Here is a 17,301-nt window from a genome sequence, read left to right on the forward strand (position 1 = left end):
TCTCTGCCAAGGTCCAGGTGTGAGATTTCAGTGGAATGAGTTGCAATTGCTAACAGAGTTTTAGAGAAATGTTCCAGGGTATGTCATTGTTTCTGGTTCTCCTTCTGGTTTGGCATGTTCACACCTGTACAATAGAACATTCTGGTTCAACAGGGAAATATAATTAGCCTTTAAAAGGTTTAGTTATACAAAATGAGCTTTTCTCCTGGCAGTTCTTTAGTCTAACAGAATGAACTTATTTTTTTTTAGAGAAGCTTCCTATATTCTAGTCAGATAATAAAAATGGAAATATTACTCAGTGTGGAGCATCTAAGATAACTTGTTTTACCTGATCAAATAGTTAGGCTGAATTCATTGCCCTCTTTCTATACCCAGAGCACTTCATTCTGGTGTGGGTCAATTGGATCTGCTGTAACACCAGACATTCAGAATCTTTGCTCCAGTCAGTGCTGGTACATGCACACTTGTATGCCTGGTGCTAAGGAAACTGGGAGCAGGAATGTACTTTCCTAATGAAAAGAAAATAAGGGAAACAAAAATACCTGCTGGTATTTAGGGGTGTTTGGTAGCTCTGTCCCCAGTGCCCAGCACAATGGGTGTGCCAAAGGCTGAGGGTCTTTGGTTGCAAGTGTTCCTGCTCTTTGAGGAGGGTGGATGTGGAGGCACAGACCAGGCATGGGTGTTCTGGGTTAGGGAGGAGGTGAGATATATATATATATATATGTATAAAATGATAATATATATAATAATATATATAATATGTAATGATAATTGAGTATGTTTGGATTTCCCAGCCAGACACTGTTTGTTGTTTCTACCCATACCAGTTACTGCTGTGCTGCTGGACATGCCTTCCACTTTGAAATGTTTTTTACAATCCCCGTGTGCCTTCTCTCTATTTCAAGCACAGGGGCCATCTCTAACCCAGTCATACCTTCATGGTGGAAGATCTTTTTCTGATTGTAACATTGTCTTATGTTCTGCTTTCTTCCCCAAGCTCTAAGTGGTTTTTGGGAAGATCCCCTGGGTTACAACAAAGCAGGAAGGAACTGAAATAATTCTGAGGTTTAGTTTGCTGTGCTCTACAAAACAGGTTGCTAAAAATTGATGCATACCCATGAATTAATGTCTTGAATGCCTTTGTGTAACATCATTAAATTGCATTTATTTGTGAATGTCTTGTACCTTTCGGGCCACTTAAAAAACTGATAAAGATAGTATTGGCAGTAATGTGGTCCCTTAACATTATTCAGGGGGTTGTTTTCTTTTTTGATGAGACCAGATTTGTTTGTTTGCTGTCTAGAAACTCGATTTCTCAGGGATTGAGCCAGACGTGAAGCCTTTTGAGGAAAAGTGCAGCAGGCGCTTTGTGGTTTGCTGCCAGGACTTCTCCCTCAACCTCCTTGCTCAGCTGGGTGACAGGGCAGAAGAAGGACCCACCAACGTAAGGGGAGCTCCAGCATGTCCTGCTTTGTCTCTTTTCCTATCACCAGCAAGAAAATACCTCGGCAAATTAATCTGCAAAAGCAATCCTGTTTTGCCATGAGCACCAGTGGGACCTGGACAGGCAGTGACTGCTGGCCCAGAGTCATTGCAGGATTTGTTTGCCTTGGTATTTTGGTGTTCCAAAAACGTGTTTAGGGATAGGGTCTGTGCTGATATGCCTCAACCTGCCAGAAACTGAGACTGCTGGGAAACATGTGGTTCAGGGACACAGGGAATGGGGAGTGTGTGTCTGCCAAATTCTGCACCCCTGTGAAAGTCCTGTTGGTAAATGATTAAGCTCCATCTCCAGACCACTCATGGCTGTGTTTTATTTCATTTCCCCTCATGGCAAGGAATTTCCCTGTTCTGGAACCTTCATCTGACTCCCAGCCTAACTCTATTCACAGCTACTTTATTATATGCATTTGTTATTGTGCCAAAGTTGTGACTTAGCCTAAAACACTCTTGTATTTGCTGAGCCTCTGATGTCTGTAGACAGCCATCACATCTCACCTCAGCCTTCGTTCTGCTGGGCTGAGCAGACCAGTCTCCTTCAGTCTTTCCTCCCAAAACAAATCTCTGCTGTCATGTCCTGCACTTGCTCTGGTTGGAGTCAGCCCATTCTGCAGGGGTGCAGAGCAGCAGGGGAGGCAGAGGCACCAGCACTGCCCCATCTCTGCTGATGCTGCCCTGTCTGATGCCTGGTAGAATCACAAAGGCTTTTTTGTGGTGTTTTCGTATTGGCAGCTCTGAGACATGACTCCAGGCTCAGTAATTCCCAGCAGATGGATGCATTGCTAATAGCAAAGGTTCTTGTTATCCCTCCTCAACCAGGTCCAGAATGAGACTTAATCAGCACATTTTCAGCATTAATGTAATGCCTCCAAGTCATGCTGGAATGTCTTGGGCATGCTACAGTTTTATCTTCAGGCCTGCATTTTTGTCTTTCCATGGATGTAAGCCTACTAGGGTGTTTGAATTAGAAATACATGAGTTACTGCCACTTGCCTGGTGCTGTCAAGGTCAGTAGATACAAAGCCAGATTTTGGCAGATTTTGCACATGCATTTCCTCAGCAGTGTCAGCCTTATATTTGAGCTCTCCTGGCTGGGAGAGCTAACTTTCCTCCCTGGGATAGCATCTGAGGAACATTTTGAGTATCACAGTTGAGCCATCCAGAGCTGATGGACTTAAATAAAATAAATTTAGTGATCTTTAGCAGGTGATCATAAATGCTCTTAAGCTGATTTCTTATTGCAAAACAATAAACAGCTCCAATAAATCGAGTTCATATTTTCTTCCTGACTTCATAGTTTACTATTTAGGTAAAAAAATATGGATTTCATTCTTTATATTTCATATAACTTTTTTCAAGCTGACTGGATCAAAGCACAAGAAGGTGCAGGAAAAAAATGGATCTGTATATTTATAAAGCAAATAAACATGGATTGTGTGTCACAGTTCTGTAAAATGCTGGTGTACCAAACTAAAGGAACAAACAGAAGCAGAGGGTTCCCAGTTTCCTTATCAGGGAAAGCACTGCATGTTGATACTCTTGAGCCTGTTCTGTGCATTTCTTATGACACACATATTCAATAAAATTTCCAGGTTGAGCCCTTTTTCCTAAGCTTGGCATTATTTGACCTGAAAAGTAATTGCAAGATTTCAGCTGACTTCCACGTGGACTTGAACCCTCCGTCTGTCCGGGAGATGCTGCTGGATAACTCAGAGCCCAGAGCAGAGGGCTCCCAGGGACAGTGTCCTGGCCAGAGCTTTGTGCACGGGGTCCCTGAGTCCTACCTGCACTACATAAAACGGGTGAATATCTCACTTTCTCCTCATTCTGTGTCACTGCTGAGGCTTTTCAGTGACTTTGAAGTGTGTTGTTATCACTGTGTGCTAACCAGAAGCCAGCTTTTCTCTGAGCTTTGGTCGGTGTCGAAGTTGCCACGCAGGGCTCGCTGGCAGGGACAGGCAAAGCTCCAGGGAGACTTTTCCAAGGCTTGGCCATGCTCAGGGCAGGGTGTGTGTGGGGTGTGGGGAGGGGCAGTGGGATGATCAGTGCCCGTGGTGCACTCTGCTGTGTGTCAGCTGCTGCCTCTCTGTTGCAGGGGGTGTTCTCTGTGACCAACCCTCACACAGAGATCTTCCTGGTGGCCCGTGTGGAGAAGGTGCTGCAGGGCAGCATTGCCCACTGTGTAGAGCCCTACATGAAAAACTCGGACCCTGGGAAGGTACTGCATGCTTTGGGGCCATGGGAGTATCTGAGTGATGCTGTCTGCTGCTGCAGGGAGTACAGAGGGCTGAAACGTGGGTTCTGAGGTTCTTCAGTTTCTTTCTGGAAAATACAGTCTTTGTCCATTCTGTTTGCACTGTTCCCAGGCTGGCTTCAGTTGGGCTGTCCTGGGAGACTTAATTTCTTCCCCTGGAAAGAGGCAGAGGATTTTTGCAAAGAGCCAAGCATTTGGGACCAGATCCTTCCCCATTACACTTCAGCATGCCAAAGCCTGGGCTGACAGGAAGAGGGACACTTCATCCCCAGAATGAAGTGTCTGCACAGAATCCTGGAATCCTTTTCTTGGAAAATCCCTATAAAATCATTGAGTCCGATCATTAACCCAGCACTGTCAACTCCACCACTAAGCCATGTCCCTAAGCACTACATCTACATGTGTTTTAAATACCTCTACCACTTCTCTGGGCAGCCTGTTCCAATGCTTGGCTCCCCTTTGAGTGAAATTTTTCCTGACACCCAAGGAAGAGGCCCTGCAGCTGCCACCAGCATTCAGTCTCTTCTGGAGTCCATCAGTCCAGGTGGAGCTGATGCTGCCTTGTTGCAGCCAGTCAAGACTAATTCCTGAAGAGACAATTATAGAATACCTGGTAATGATGGCATTCCCTTGGCACACTTTGTAAGTCAGTTGTGGAAAATAAACTGATACCCTTTGGCAAGTAGAGCACTGATAGCCTGACAGCTCAATCCTGAGGAGGTTTAACATGACTGCCCACAACGTTTGCTATTGCTTTGTGAAGTACCAGCTGGAGGGGGTGTGAAGTGGCAGCCAGGGCTGGCTGTCAGCTGCACTGGTGCCTGGGGAGCAGACAGGGAGATGCTCCTCCCTGGAGGCTGCAGCACCCTTCAGTGCTGTTCTGGGGCAGCCCCGAGGTCCTGGCACACGCTGACCTGCCTCTCTCATGTTTTGCAGACGGCCCAGAAGGTCCATAAGGTGGCCAAGCAGGTGTGCAGCCGTCTGGGACAGTACCGGATGCCCTTTGGCTGGGCTGCCAGGTCAGTGCTTCGGGCTGGGCTGTGCCCTTGGGCTGGGCTCTGCCCACTGTGGGAGCTGCAGCTGCTGCTGAGAGTGACCTGGGACACGGCTGGGCAAATGGCCAAGTGCTCCCAAGAAAGAATTGGGATTGGCCTGAAATGCTCTGTCTAGAATTAGAAACAAAATATTAAAAAGTAAACATTGCTAGGGCTGGGAAGGCAGTAACCTGCCTATTGACCTGTAGCTACTGCTATTAGAGCAGAACATTTCTGGGGACAAAATACACCATCCCATGCTACCAAGGGAATCACTGCAGAAATTCCCTCCTGGCACCAGCCATTGCCGAGGATGGGATGAAAGCAGAGGACTTCCCAGTCTGGCAGGGGCAATCACACAGGGTTTGTTTTCTGCCTTAAAGTCTGCTTTAATTAATGTTCATGGGAATGGCTGGAGGTAGTGATCCCATTCCCTTGCTGTTCTTTTGCTGGGACTGGTAAGTATGTCAGTGCTAACTCTCTTAAATCTCAGAGGAAGGCAAGATCATCTACTGCCTCCTAGTGCTAAATTGCATTTTGGTGCTGACTAAAAGGCTGGGAATGACATAGGAACACAGAAAGCTGTCACGGTGGGCTGGAGTTTGGGGGTATACTGCTTGCAGTGTGTATTCTTGAACTGGATGTTCCTGTGTTTCTACCTGCTCATCTTTGAGATGGTGGTTTTGGGATGCAGCTGGATCCTGGTACCCAGCACTCAGCCCTCTTCCAAATGGACCCTTACCCTAATGATGGGTTCTCAGTGGGAATTGACTTAGAACCTGAGCCTGGGTTCAGGTTTATTCCTGCTGGGTAAAGAGCTGCTTTTGGACACCAAGGGGCTGAGTGGGCTGATGTGGGGAGCTGTGTTGCTCTGCATCCATGGAACATTTCCCCTGTAGGTCTCAGAGGAGAGTGCTTGCACAGAAGGGGAGTGCAGGTGCTTTAATGTTCTTACTATATACAGACAGCCATTATTTTCAAGGGTAGAGGTGCTGGTATTCATCCAGGGCAGAGTCCAGTCTCCTGCTGTCACTTCAGGAGGAAGCTGATGCATGTCCCAAAACTGGTTTTTATTGTGCACTCCTTCCTAGGAGGATTTCTGTGCTCTGACCCCATTGCAAGTGGGAAGATGCTTTGCCACTTGGTGTTAATGGGAGGGGATGGAAGGGTGTTTGTGACTGTGGACCAGGCTTGGAAATGGGCTGAATATGTTCTGACCTGGCTGGAGAGGGGGGAATGGGTAATGATGTCCCATGTGATTTCATGTGACAGTTGTAGCCCGAGTGGGGTCTAAGCACCAGTCAGGCTGGGAGAGCAGTCAGGTCTGAGGTACTGGGAGAGGTCACAGACCAGTGAACCTCTTGCCTGATGAACTGCCTTTCAGATCTGTCAAAGACCTCAGTGTCTGTATGTTTACCAACATTTAGAAAATCCACCTCTTCTTTTCTACAGACCAGTTTTCAAAGACTCCCAGGGCACTCTTGATGCTGATGGAAAATTCTCACCCCTGTACAAGCAAGACAGTGGCAAACTCTCAAATGAAGATATGCTGAAGCTTTTAGCTGAGTATAAGAAGTAAGTGTGAGAGACTGGTGGAAGGGCTGGACAGGCATTTTAACATACATTTTTAAACAGTCAAGTGTAAGCATGAGCTGACAATTTCTAAAATACTTGGAGGGTAGCAAAAAATGATGATTATGTGCTCAGCACCTGAGCTTTCAAGGTTCACACTCTTGTTCCTTCCTCCCTAACACAGACCAGAGAAGACAAAACTGCAGGTCATTCCAGCCCAGTTAAATATCATCATCAAAGACATCCCACTAGACTTCACAAGTAAGGATCTTGGATCTTAACATCAATGCTTATGGCCTGAGCTTCAGGAGTTAATGCTTTTAGGGGGGATTTTGCTGTTTCATTAACAGGAGTCTCTCAGGGCTGCTATGAGAAATGAGTAATTCAGCACAGCCACTGACTTGCAAGTCTTACTGATGCCTTCTGTGGAGGGGATGTGGTCCGAGTGCAGAGATTTACCTGAGGGATTGATCTGCTTTACAATTTGGCCATCACATCAGAAATCCAAAGGAAGCCAGCTGCCTGCTTTTGCACCAATCTCATATGACATTTTTGATCCGTAATATTGTAGGGCTTTGCAAACATGATCATTGTGATTCTTTAGCTTGCATTTAAAGAAACTGAAGCAAAGAAAGGACTTGTGATGTGTTCAGTGTCATTCCATGGGCTTTTGGCAACTTCTGTCGCAGGTTATGTAGGCTAATCTCCTGTCCAAAAGACTTTTCTAGTGGACCTAGATTTTCTGTTCTTATTCTCTTACAGATTGTTTCACAGCTTCTTATGTTCCTATAAAACCTTTTGAGAAGGGCTGTGAGGACATTGCAGTTGAAGTGGAAGAGCTTGTCCCAGAAGTTGCAAAATACTGTTACCCCTTCACTGTCTACAAAAACCACCTCTATGTCTACCCCTTGCACTTGAAGTATGAGAACCAGAAGGTGTTTGCAAAGGTGAGGGACCTGCAGCTGGCTTGGTGTGGGCTGGGGTGATGCTACTGCTCATCCTCTTGTTGTCCCCCATTTCAGGCAAGGAATATTGCTGTCTGTGTTGAGTTCAGGGATTCAGATGAAGCTGATGCCAGGCCATTAAAGGTGGGTTAATGTTACCTGTTAACAGGGTTGCCATTTGGCCACTGCTGGGTGTTCTGTACCAGCCAGGCTGAGCAGGGCAGTTTGCATGATCACTGGTTTAATTTGGCCAGTTGATTTAGAGTAGCAGGACCCCAAATTCAGCTCTTCTTTTGTGTTTCCAGTGCATATATGGCAAACCCGGGGGCCCTCTGCTGACCACAAATGCATATGCTGCAGTGCTGCATCACAACCAGAGCCCCGAGTTCTATGATGAGGTAAAAGCAAAGTGTGGGGAGCAGCAGATTTTCCTGGATTTTCCACAACCACAAGGGGCTTTTCAGGATACCTCTTTTTCCTGGGCTGGGTGAAATACGGGTAAAGAAAATCACCAGCCCTTTGCCTCAGCAGAAGGGCTCAGCAAAGCCAGAGCCTTTGTCAATTTTTAATGTCAGTTTGTTTTCTGCTGTCTTTACTGTCATGCTTTGTGCACTCCAATCACACACCCCCATTAATAAGTAATGTTGCAAATGTGATGAAAATGTTAGGAGTTATTTAAGATGGGTAAGAATGTGTCTTTTGTAACTACATACAACCTAACATTTGTGAAATGAAATAGAACTAAAATATTACTCCACAACTAAAAATACAGTCTGATCTATCATGATATCATTTTAGATTAAAATTGAGCTTCCAATTCACCTCCATCAAAAGCATCATTTGCTTTTCACCTTCTATCATGTCAGCTGTGAAATTAATACAAAGGCAACATCGAAAAAACAAGACACCGTTGAAACTCAAGGTATGTTCAATGCTTAAATTACTTCTGTTGAAGTGTAAAAGGCCAAGATAAATGAAAAAAAAATTATTAACATTCCAGTCTATCTTCTTTTCTAGAAGTAACCTAATACAAAACTGTAGGTCTAAAATGGAATAAACTCCATGTTTTTAGTTTATATTAAAGGTCAAATTTTTGCTGTGGTCTGACAGCTCTTCCTGTATGTTCCTGACTTGATTTGCATAAATGTGCTGTTGTCAGGCAAGTCACCAATATAAACTTGCTGTGAGATCAGGGTCTCGGGCTGATCCTACCAACAAGAGGCATGTGCACACTTGGGTCCCTCTGGTTGGGAAACCTCTCCCTTCATCCAATCCTCAAAGAGCCCTCATCATGGGCACAGCCGTGGCTCACACAGTGCTGCTGCCCCTCACATCTACTCCTGCTGTGTCTGAATTTCATGCACCAGCTAAAGGTGTTTTAATGACATTGATGTGGTTGATCACTTGCTGAAGGCAATTGCACACCTGCAGGTTTGGACTTCACAGGGTGAGACAGAGCTCTGTCTGAGCTGTCCATGTTCCTGTGTGTGTGCTCACTGTGACAGAGCTCTGTCTGAGCTGTCCATGTTCCTGTGTGTGTGTGCTCACTGTGACAGAGCTCTGTCTGAGCTGGCCATGTTCCTGTGTGTGTGTGCTCACTGTGACAGAGCTCTGTCTGAGCTGGCCATGTTCCTGTGTGTGTGTGCTCACTGTGACAGAGCTCTGTCTGAGCTGGCCATGTTCCTGTGTGTGTGTGCTCACTGTGACAGAGCTCTGTCTGAGCTGTCCATGTTCCTGTGTGTGTGTGCTCACTGTGACAGAGCTCTGTCTGAGCTGTCCATGTTCCTGTGTGTGTGCTCACTGTGACAGAGCTCTGTCTGAGCTGTCCATGTTCCTGTGTGTGTGTGCTCACTGTGACAGAGCTCTGTCTGAGCTGGCCATGTTCCTGTGTGTGTGTGCTCACTGTGACAGAGCTCTGTCTGAGCTGGCCATGTTCCTGTGTGTGTGTGCTCACTGTGACAGAGCTCTGTCTGAGCTGGCCATGTTCCTGTGTGTGTGTGCTCACTGTGACAGAGCTCTGTCTGAGCTGGCCATGTTCCTGTGTGTGTGTGCTCACTGTGACAGAGCTCTGTCTGAGCTGGCCATGTTCCTGTGTGTGTGCTGACTCTGCTGCCATGGTTGCCTCTGCAGTGGGGTTCTCCTGGGCGCCGCTGCTGAAGGACGGGCGGATCCTCACCCTGGAGCGGCACCTGCCAGTGTCCTCCTGCCTCCCCCCTGGCTACCTGGGCCTTGGGGACACAGACTCACGGAAGGTAGGAGGGCCATCTAGAATGGGCTTGAGTGGAAAAGGAAGAGGAAAGTTGAGCTTTTGTTACCACTGTAAATTCTGGGTCTCTGTTGATGCTTTGCTCAGCTGAAAAAAATCTCTGCTTCAGGGCACCCCCAAGGCTTAAATTAAGTTCTTAGGATACCTTTAATTCCGCTTTCTCTGGTTATGCAGGTTGCAGAGAGTATTTCTGTGGTGGGCTGAGCTGTTGCAGATGGCAGAGAGCATGAGAGTGAGCCTGTGCTCTGTGTGCATGTTTTCATGGGGAAGGTGGTGTTTGTGCTGGGGTTGAGCCCCTTCTTCTACCCCAGCCAGTACTTTCTGACCAGGTGTCTGCACAGAGCTACCTTCTCACCACAGTCTGAAACCAAGTACTTGGATGTTGTCTGTTCACAGCAGCCCAGCATGGATGCAAAGTGGGTGGATGGAGCAAAGCCACTGTTTAAAATCAGAATCCATTTGGACTCAACCATTTACACCCAGGTAAGCCAAACACCTTAAAAACTTCCAGCACAAATGCAAAGGACAAGATTGCTGTGTCTCTACTGCAGCTAAGTCATAGGTGATGTGGGAAAGAGGGCCCTGGTACCTGTTTGCAAAGCAGCACTGAGATCCTTCTGAAGCAGCATGGCTGGGATTACTTGTAGGGATCTGCTCCTTGGCTGGATGGGATGAGCCAATTGTGTGATGGAATGAGCCTAGGGAGAGGCTGATGTTTCCTTGGCAAGTTGCACTATAACTGGCAGGACCAAGAAAACATTTGAGCAAATGACCTGCTTCAATGATGCAAAAGATAGAACTGGTGGATGTGAGGGGTTTCCCCAAACTGTAGAATCATTAACGTTGAAAAGGCACCTAAGATTGTCAAGTCCAAGCTAGTATTAGACTTTTTATTAAGGTTTTTTTAAAAAGTTCTCTAACAACAGCAGACACAAGAAAACTGTCCTGGTTTCCCTTTGAAGGCAGTTCAGGCTTGTTTTTTTTACCAAGTCCTAGAGTGTTCTGCTGTCTTATGGTAATGGTGGGCTTCCCTAAGTTTCATGTGATGTGCAGCAAAAATCCCCAGCACATTCTTTAGGGCACCTCCTGTCAGCACTGCTCCTGGGGGAATGCCCTTGGCTGGATGTCATCAGCTACATTTACATTCAGAGCAAATGGCTTTCAGCATCTAATTCTGTTTTGGAGATTTACTGATTCTGTATTGCACTGAGAGCAGCACAGTAGTTGTGCTTCCCACCAAATTACATTTCCAGATGCTTTTCAGAGTTAAATAACCCAGTAATTAAATCCAACCTTAGAGAAGGAGGGAGAGTAGTGGGAAGGAGACTGTCTCAGATGGACAGTAGGAGGCTGGTGGTGCAGGTGGTGAAGCAGTTTCTGTGAGCTGCAGCTGTTGAGGGGGCTTCTGTTTCTCCAGGTCAGTGTTGGCTGGTGATTGGGGCTCAGGCTAGTACAAGCACAGGAAAATTTTAACACTGCTGGAAGTTTTGTGCTTAATATTGAGGTTAGTTGGGAGCCAGGGGCTAAGGAGTGGATGGGTATGTTGGAAAAGACAGAGAGCAGCACTGGGAGATGGCAGCTGGGGATCAGAGGTGCCACTGGCAGGGACATGGGGTTTGCTGGGGACTTGGCCCACTGCTGCAGGTAAGTCACCAGATTTCCAAGTGCAAGTGGCAAAGTAGGGGCTGACAAATGTCGAGGCTGCTGAATTGAACTTGTTTATCTTTTCCAGGACATGCACTTGCATAAATTCTTCCACTACTGCCAGCTGGTTCAGGCGGGAGCTAAGGAAGTGCCAGGAGACCTTGTTAAATACTTAAAGGTGAACAGTGTCTGTCTCTGGGCTTCTTTTGTGTTTTTACAGACTGTCAGCAAATACCCAGAATCCTGCCCTGTGGAAACACATCCTTGCTGGGCCAGTGCATTGTGCACTACCCTTACTCTTGCTTTATCCTATCAGATGGGCTAGTATTTAAATGAAATGTTTTTTCATGTCCCTACATTCATTCTATCTTGTCAGGCGATTTTCTGTGTGCTGCTTACCTCTGCCTTTCACAAGGGATAAAGCAAGCAGTCAGCATTGCTCTGCCATGCCCATGGCAAAACTCTCTCCTGGTGGACTCACACACTCCTCTCTTGCTGCTCTAGGTTTGATTCAGCCCTTTATAGCACAGTTCTTTGTTTTCTGGAAGCCCATTCAAAACAGGAGGCTTTTTTCAGGCTGAAAAAGATCTGTGAGATTATCAGCCAGTTAAATTTGAGCAGAGGTGACCTATGACCTAGACCCAGCTTTTTGGTAATCACTGCAGTATGAGTAAGGGCTTTGGATCAGATCCAGCAAGGGCTTCTGCACAGAATATTATTTTTGGCTATTTACTGTGATGTTTCCTTCTATAACTGCCTGGTTTTGAGAATGGTGCTGTAGCAGCAGCTTCAGTTTCAATGGTGGTGATGTATCACCACAGGGTTTCTTAATGTGTCAGATGATCTGTAAATATGTTAAGAAATAGAAATAATACCAGATTTGGAAGCCAAGCACTGAAATCACAGTGGCTTTGTTGTGAGCATTTTGCCAGATCCCAGTCCTGCCATGGCCGAGTGCCCTCACTGCAGCCTACAGACAGGGAGATAGGTATGTGCTAACCACAGGTGAGGGATTCTTAACCACCACCACCTCAACACTTGCAGTAATTTAAACAGCTAGATACAGATTTTAAAACCGTTCATTAGATTTGCAGGTTTGAAAACTGAAAATGAAGCATGTTATCTTTCCTAGATGGATATCATGAGCTTCAGGCACAAGAGCTCTGTGAGATTGGTGCAAAGTGTATGCACAAGATGATCCTGACCTTCACCAAGTGCCTTAAACTCCATTTGCAAGCTATGCTCTTTGAAAATAAGTCTCTCTGAAAGTCATTGGGCAGCAGTTTTTCATGTTCCAAAGGCATTTGTGGGAATGGGACTTCAAAAATACTGCCACAAGTGATGAGAAGACTTAAAAGCAAAACTTCAGCCTTATATTCTGGGCTTTTCGAAACAAATAATAGCATGTGACTTCTAATTAAGTCATAGCTGGCTGGACACATCTGAGAGGAGGATTAATACCTGCCATGAGTGACTTTTGTTGCTCCCTGAAGGTTTTCAGCTGGGATCTGTCAGGTGGAAGGAGGCAGCAAGACTTGCTTTGAGTCCAAGATGCCCTGTCCTCGAGTGGGCTGAAGCATTTCCACACCCTGAAGCCTTTGCTGATGCCTGTCCCGTTGCCACAGAAATGTCTGCAGTCTGTAAATGTTTAACATCTGCAACATGTTGAACTAAAAAGTGTCTGTGTTTTGAACATCTGTTTTAGTGTTTGCACGCGATGGAGATCCAAGTAATGATTCAGTTTCTACCTGTAATTCTTATGCAACTATTTAGAGTCCTCACCAACGTGACACAGGAGGATGAAGTAGCTGTCAACTGCACCATGTGAGTCTTGGGTGAACCATCCAGTGACAAATGCAAAGCCACAAAACGCAGTACAAAGCAGGGTCTGGCTTCCCAGTACAGGGTGCTAAGTGACAGCACTGGCTGTCCCCTGCTGCTGTCTTCCCCTGGATCTTGTGGGTGGCATGGGGGCATTGTAGGGCTCTCCTCCTAGGAGTGGTGTGAGGAAAAATGTGTACTTTAAAGATACTCCTGGTTTGTTTCTCTAAAGGTAAAGGGTTTGGTGGCTCTGGGAGCTGAGTTATTGTTGTATCTAAAGGCTGCAGAGTGCCCAGGCATGTCCTAGCTGCAGAGAGCAGATGTGGGGAGCAATGTCCTGGTCTCATCCCAAGCTTATCTCCAGTCCCTGGTGTCAGGTTTGCTCCCGGTGCCCCGGGGCCGGGTGTAGCTGCTGCAGCTCCAGCTGTGCCCCGAGAGGGCAGCAGCAGCTGGGCACTGCAGGCAGCTCCAGCAAAAGCACCCTCTCTGCCTGGCACTGGCAGCGACCCCTGGAACCCAGAGGTGTGCTAAAACATGGCCCTTCCTCCGGTGGTGCTGCCTCAGTGCAGCGCCGCCGTGCACAGGGGCTGCTGCATGGCATCCTCCTCTGGGCCAGTGCAGAGCGTGCATCATGTCCCAGAAGCATCCTGCTCCCATGGAACTGGTGGCTGGAAGCTGAGCCCCAGTCCCCAGGGATGTGGTGCCTGTTGCAGTCACAGCCCCGCACCGCGTGATGTGGGTCGTGAGAATTTTCCTTTGTGGAGCCCTTAATTCCACTCTTAATTCCAGAGGGCAAGGACAGGGGAGCAGGTGACCCCAGGTACCTGTTGGGTCACCAGCTCCCACTTTCATTTCCAGAGATTTTTATCAAAGCTTGGCCTGGCTCTTTCCAGTTTTCAGTAGCTTTCTGTTTAATAATGTGTCTTTTCTTATCATATTTTCATAGTGGAATTTAAAACCCACTTTATCTGATAAATGGCTTTTAAACTCCTCCTTTGTGGTTTGGGCTGTGGAGTCTGTGACAACATGCAATAGTTTGTTGTTCCCTCTGGCTGGGAGTGGAATGTAAATCCCCAGTACTGGCTGGGGAAACCAGGCTCTTACTGACTTGATCAGCTGCCTAGGAGCAAGTCCGGAGGGCTGGCGTGTTCTCCAGAGTCTGCTTGACCTTCCCACACTGCAAGGCGTCAGCCCAAAATAACCCAGTGCATGTAACAAGGAGCATATGATGTAAATAAAGTAAAAGAAAGAAAAGGAGGCTTCCAGAATGAATAAATTCTGGGGGTGCAAGGAGGTATCAGATTATAACAGTGATGGACAATGTTCTGTCTCACCTCCTCGTGCAAGGAGTCTTGAGTGTTAAGTCAGCTTGTCTGAGTGATTCCTGGGTGAGCACAGCAGTGGAGAAGAGGCTTTGGGCACCTCATCTGAGTGCTTTGAGCAAGGATGGTACAGGATGTGTGCAGGGATGCTGGCCTGTGGGAACTGTCACTCTGCAAACCAGTGCCAGCAGTGAGGCTTTTGGGGCTGAGCAGGATGGGACACAAGTGTTGTCTGCTTTTGTCAGGCAGAGGAACTTGCCCTCGTGTTGGTGCTGAACACAAACCACATTTCTCCACAGGGTTCTTCTGCACATCGTGTCCAAGTGCCATGAAGAAGGTCTAGACCACTACCTGCGCTCCTTCATAAAGGTCAGTGGTGACACACTGCCCCTGGAGGCTCCCTGCTGGGAGCAGGCACAGGCTGACACTGCTGTTCTTGCCTCAGTACGTCTTCCGAGCTGACAAACCCAGTGCCAATCAGGCGAAGATGACCCATGAAATCCTGGTGCTTTCCATGGCCACCATCTTGAAGCAGTCAGCAGATTTTCTAGCCATCAATAAGCTACTCAAGGTGAAGTATTGGCAGTACTTGGCTGCCAGGGGTAGAGGGGAAGAAGAGGGGGTCTAGTATAAAACCCAACACTTAACCCTCATCTAAACCCACTGCAGGGGCAAAACTGCCAGGACAGCTCCTTGCATCTACCTCCTTGAGGTTCTCCCCTTAAAACAGAGATGAATTCATGCAGGGCCTCTGTTTAGGAGACAGCAAAAGGCTGTTCATTTTTCCAGTTTTACCTGTTTTCCTCAAGCCACACCTGAAGGGTGACTCATGGGAGGCAAGCTGAGTTTCTGCCTCTCAGGGCTTTTGCAGGGCTTGCATCCCAAACTCTGCTGGTTCTTGGCAGGGTGCATTGGGGCGCAGAGGGGCTAAATCTGTTCCCACCCTAAGACTGGCAGGACATCTCTGTGTAGCAAAGGCATCTATTCCAAGCCAGCTGTGCAAGCATAGCTGAGCTTACAAAAAGCCAATTGGAGGTGAGCTTTCCCTCCCACATAGGTGCTTCCCTACAAAATCAGGGAATATTAGTCATGTTAAATCTGAGAAAAGTAATAGTATTCTTTGTTTGTTCCAGTACTCGTGGTTTTTCTTTGAAGCACTGGCAAAATCCATGGCAATGTACTTACTGGAAGAAAACAAAATCAAGGTAAAAATGAAATTGGTCAGTGCTGCATTACAGAACTATGACAAACTCCTCCAAAAGCTTTTCTGAAAAGGTATCTGACTCTCTATTTAAAAAAAAAACCAAAACCTGCCAAGCTGAAGAGCTTGACTTTCTTTTTAACTTTACTTTTCCCTTTTCCACCCTTTCACTCAGGGTGGAAAAGATTATTTTTTTTTTATGTAAAAAAATTTATTTTTAAATTTAAAAATTCCAGAAGTCCTTATGGCTTGTGCAGTCTCCTTTTCTGTTACTGTATACTGTAGTTGCAGCCAATACTTTCTTTTGTCACTGTTTTATTAGGAAACAGCAAAAACAAATGCTTAAGAACTCGTGCCTGTGCTCAGTTCTCCCCAGCTGCTGGTTTGCAGCACTGAGCAGGGATGTGCTCTTGGTTTCAGCTACCCAGAGGCCAGAGGTTCCCTGAGTCCTACCAGCATGCCCTGCATTCCCTGCTGCTTGCCATCATTCCTCACGTGACCATCCGCTATAATGAGATCCCTGAAGAGTCTAGGAATGTCAACTTTAGCTTGGCTAACTTCCTGAAGGTCAGCAGTTTCTTTCCTTCTCCCAGGATTTTATCAGAAAAAAAAAAAAAAAAAAAAGACAACGAGAAATACAGAGCAAGCAAACAAACGTGGTTTTAATTTATCTTTTCTTTGGTTTTTTTTTTGTGGTTGTAAAATCTCTCGAGGGGATAAGCTTTCCTAGGAAAGAAACCTTCTCTTTTCAAAGAGACAGTAACTCTGTATGTAACTGAGTGTTTTCAGGCATACCTAGCAACTGCTTGGAACATGAAATATGTATACTCTCATTTTAAATATTTCTGTTGTTCACTGGAGACTTAAGTAAGATCATCCAAATGATTTCAGAGAAACAGGAATCATGAATGTTCTGGAAAGTCAGCAGCAACCCAGAGGATGAAATCTGGCTGCTGGCAGGACAGTAGTATGGAGAGGATTTAGGATGATTGCTTTCATTTTTGATGGTTGGTCACATGTTGCTATTTTTTCTCCAGCGTTGTTTGACCTTTATGGACAGAGGATTTGTTTTTAACTTGATAAATGATTATATTTCTGGATTCAGCCCAAAAGACCCTAAGGTAAGCAGTAGGTTTCTTGAAAAGTGGTTTGCAGCTGTATGCATCTACATCAGGCAAAGCTTTGTAGTGATTATTTTATACAGCTCTTGGAGGCCTTTCAGACTGCAGAGAGTTACTGCAGAGACCTCTTTGTCTGGGCCAAGAGCCTGTACCCAGGCTGTTCTTTAAATAGAACATCTGTACCCAGATGTTCTTCAAAGCAATGTAAAGAGTCAGAATGAAAGGGAAGAGTGGTTAATAATCTGGATGAAAAAGACAAAGAAATCTCAAGTGACACCTGTATGCATTGATGCTAAGGGAGAATGATACAAGAATTTGCCAACTGTTAGTGAGTTTCACCAGATGCTGTTTATTAGATTCTTCAATCCTTGTGCAACAAGTACATTGAACTGGAGGAAAATGGGTCAAACTGAAAATATAGTTTGTGTTTGTTTTTTTTTTAATCTCAGCTGCTGGTTGAATACAAGTTTGAATTTCTTCAAACTATTTGCAATCATGAGCACTACATTCCTCTGAACTTACCAATGACATTTTCGAAACCCAAGATGCAAAGAGTTCAAGGTATGTTTTTTCTTAAGAGACTGGCTAAAGAGCTGTAAATTATTAGTCCTGTTGACTTCTG

The 17,301-nt window shown here is 46.1% G+C and overlaps 1 protein-coding gene across 3 annotated transcripts in view; it reads left to right on the top strand.

Annotated features, from left to right (window-relative positions):
* Positions 1-17,301, top strand: part of DOCK11 (dedicator of cytokinesis 11) — a 77,251-nt gene that overhangs the window by 27,179 nt on the left and 32,771 nt on the right. For all 3 annotated transcript variants that reach the window (XM_062503016.1, XM_062503017.1, XM_062503018.1), the window contains exons 11-30: positions 1,304-1,444; positions 3,093-3,302; positions 3,596-3,718; positions 4,691-4,773; positions 6,241-6,363; positions 6,545-6,621; positions 7,123-7,307; positions 7,383-7,448; positions 7,610-7,702; positions 8,103-8,226; positions 9,435-9,556; positions 9,967-10,053; positions 11,303-11,392; positions 12,920-13,038; positions 14,657-14,726; positions 14,803-14,928; positions 15,491-15,562; positions 15,979-16,125; positions 16,596-16,679; positions 17,129-17,240. In XM_062503016.1, the coding sequence (XP_062359000.1) occupies positions 1,304-1,444; positions 3,093-3,302; positions 3,596-3,718; positions 4,691-4,773; positions 6,241-6,363; positions 6,545-6,621; positions 7,123-7,307; positions 7,383-7,448; positions 7,610-7,702; positions 8,103-8,226; positions 9,435-9,556; positions 9,967-10,053; positions 11,303-11,392; positions 12,920-13,038; positions 14,657-14,726; positions 14,803-14,928; positions 15,491-15,562; positions 15,979-16,125; positions 16,596-16,679; positions 17,129-17,240 (2,254 nt within the window). The remainder of the gene's footprint in view (positions 1-1,303; positions 1,445-3,092; positions 3,303-3,595; positions 3,719-4,690; positions 4,774-6,240; positions 6,364-6,544; positions 6,622-7,122; positions 7,308-7,382; positions 7,449-7,609; positions 7,703-8,102; positions 8,227-9,434; positions 9,557-9,966; positions 10,054-11,302; positions 11,393-12,919; positions 13,039-14,656; positions 14,727-14,802; positions 14,929-15,490; positions 15,563-15,978; positions 16,126-16,595; positions 16,680-17,128; positions 17,241-17,301) is intronic.

This window comes from Cinclus cinclus, chromosome 15, assembly GCF_963662255.1.
Source record: "Cinclus cinclus chromosome 15, bCinCin1.1, whole genome shotgun sequence".
Lineage (NCBI taxonomy): Eukaryota > Metazoa > Chordata > Aves > Passeriformes > Cinclidae > Cinclus > Cinclus cinclus.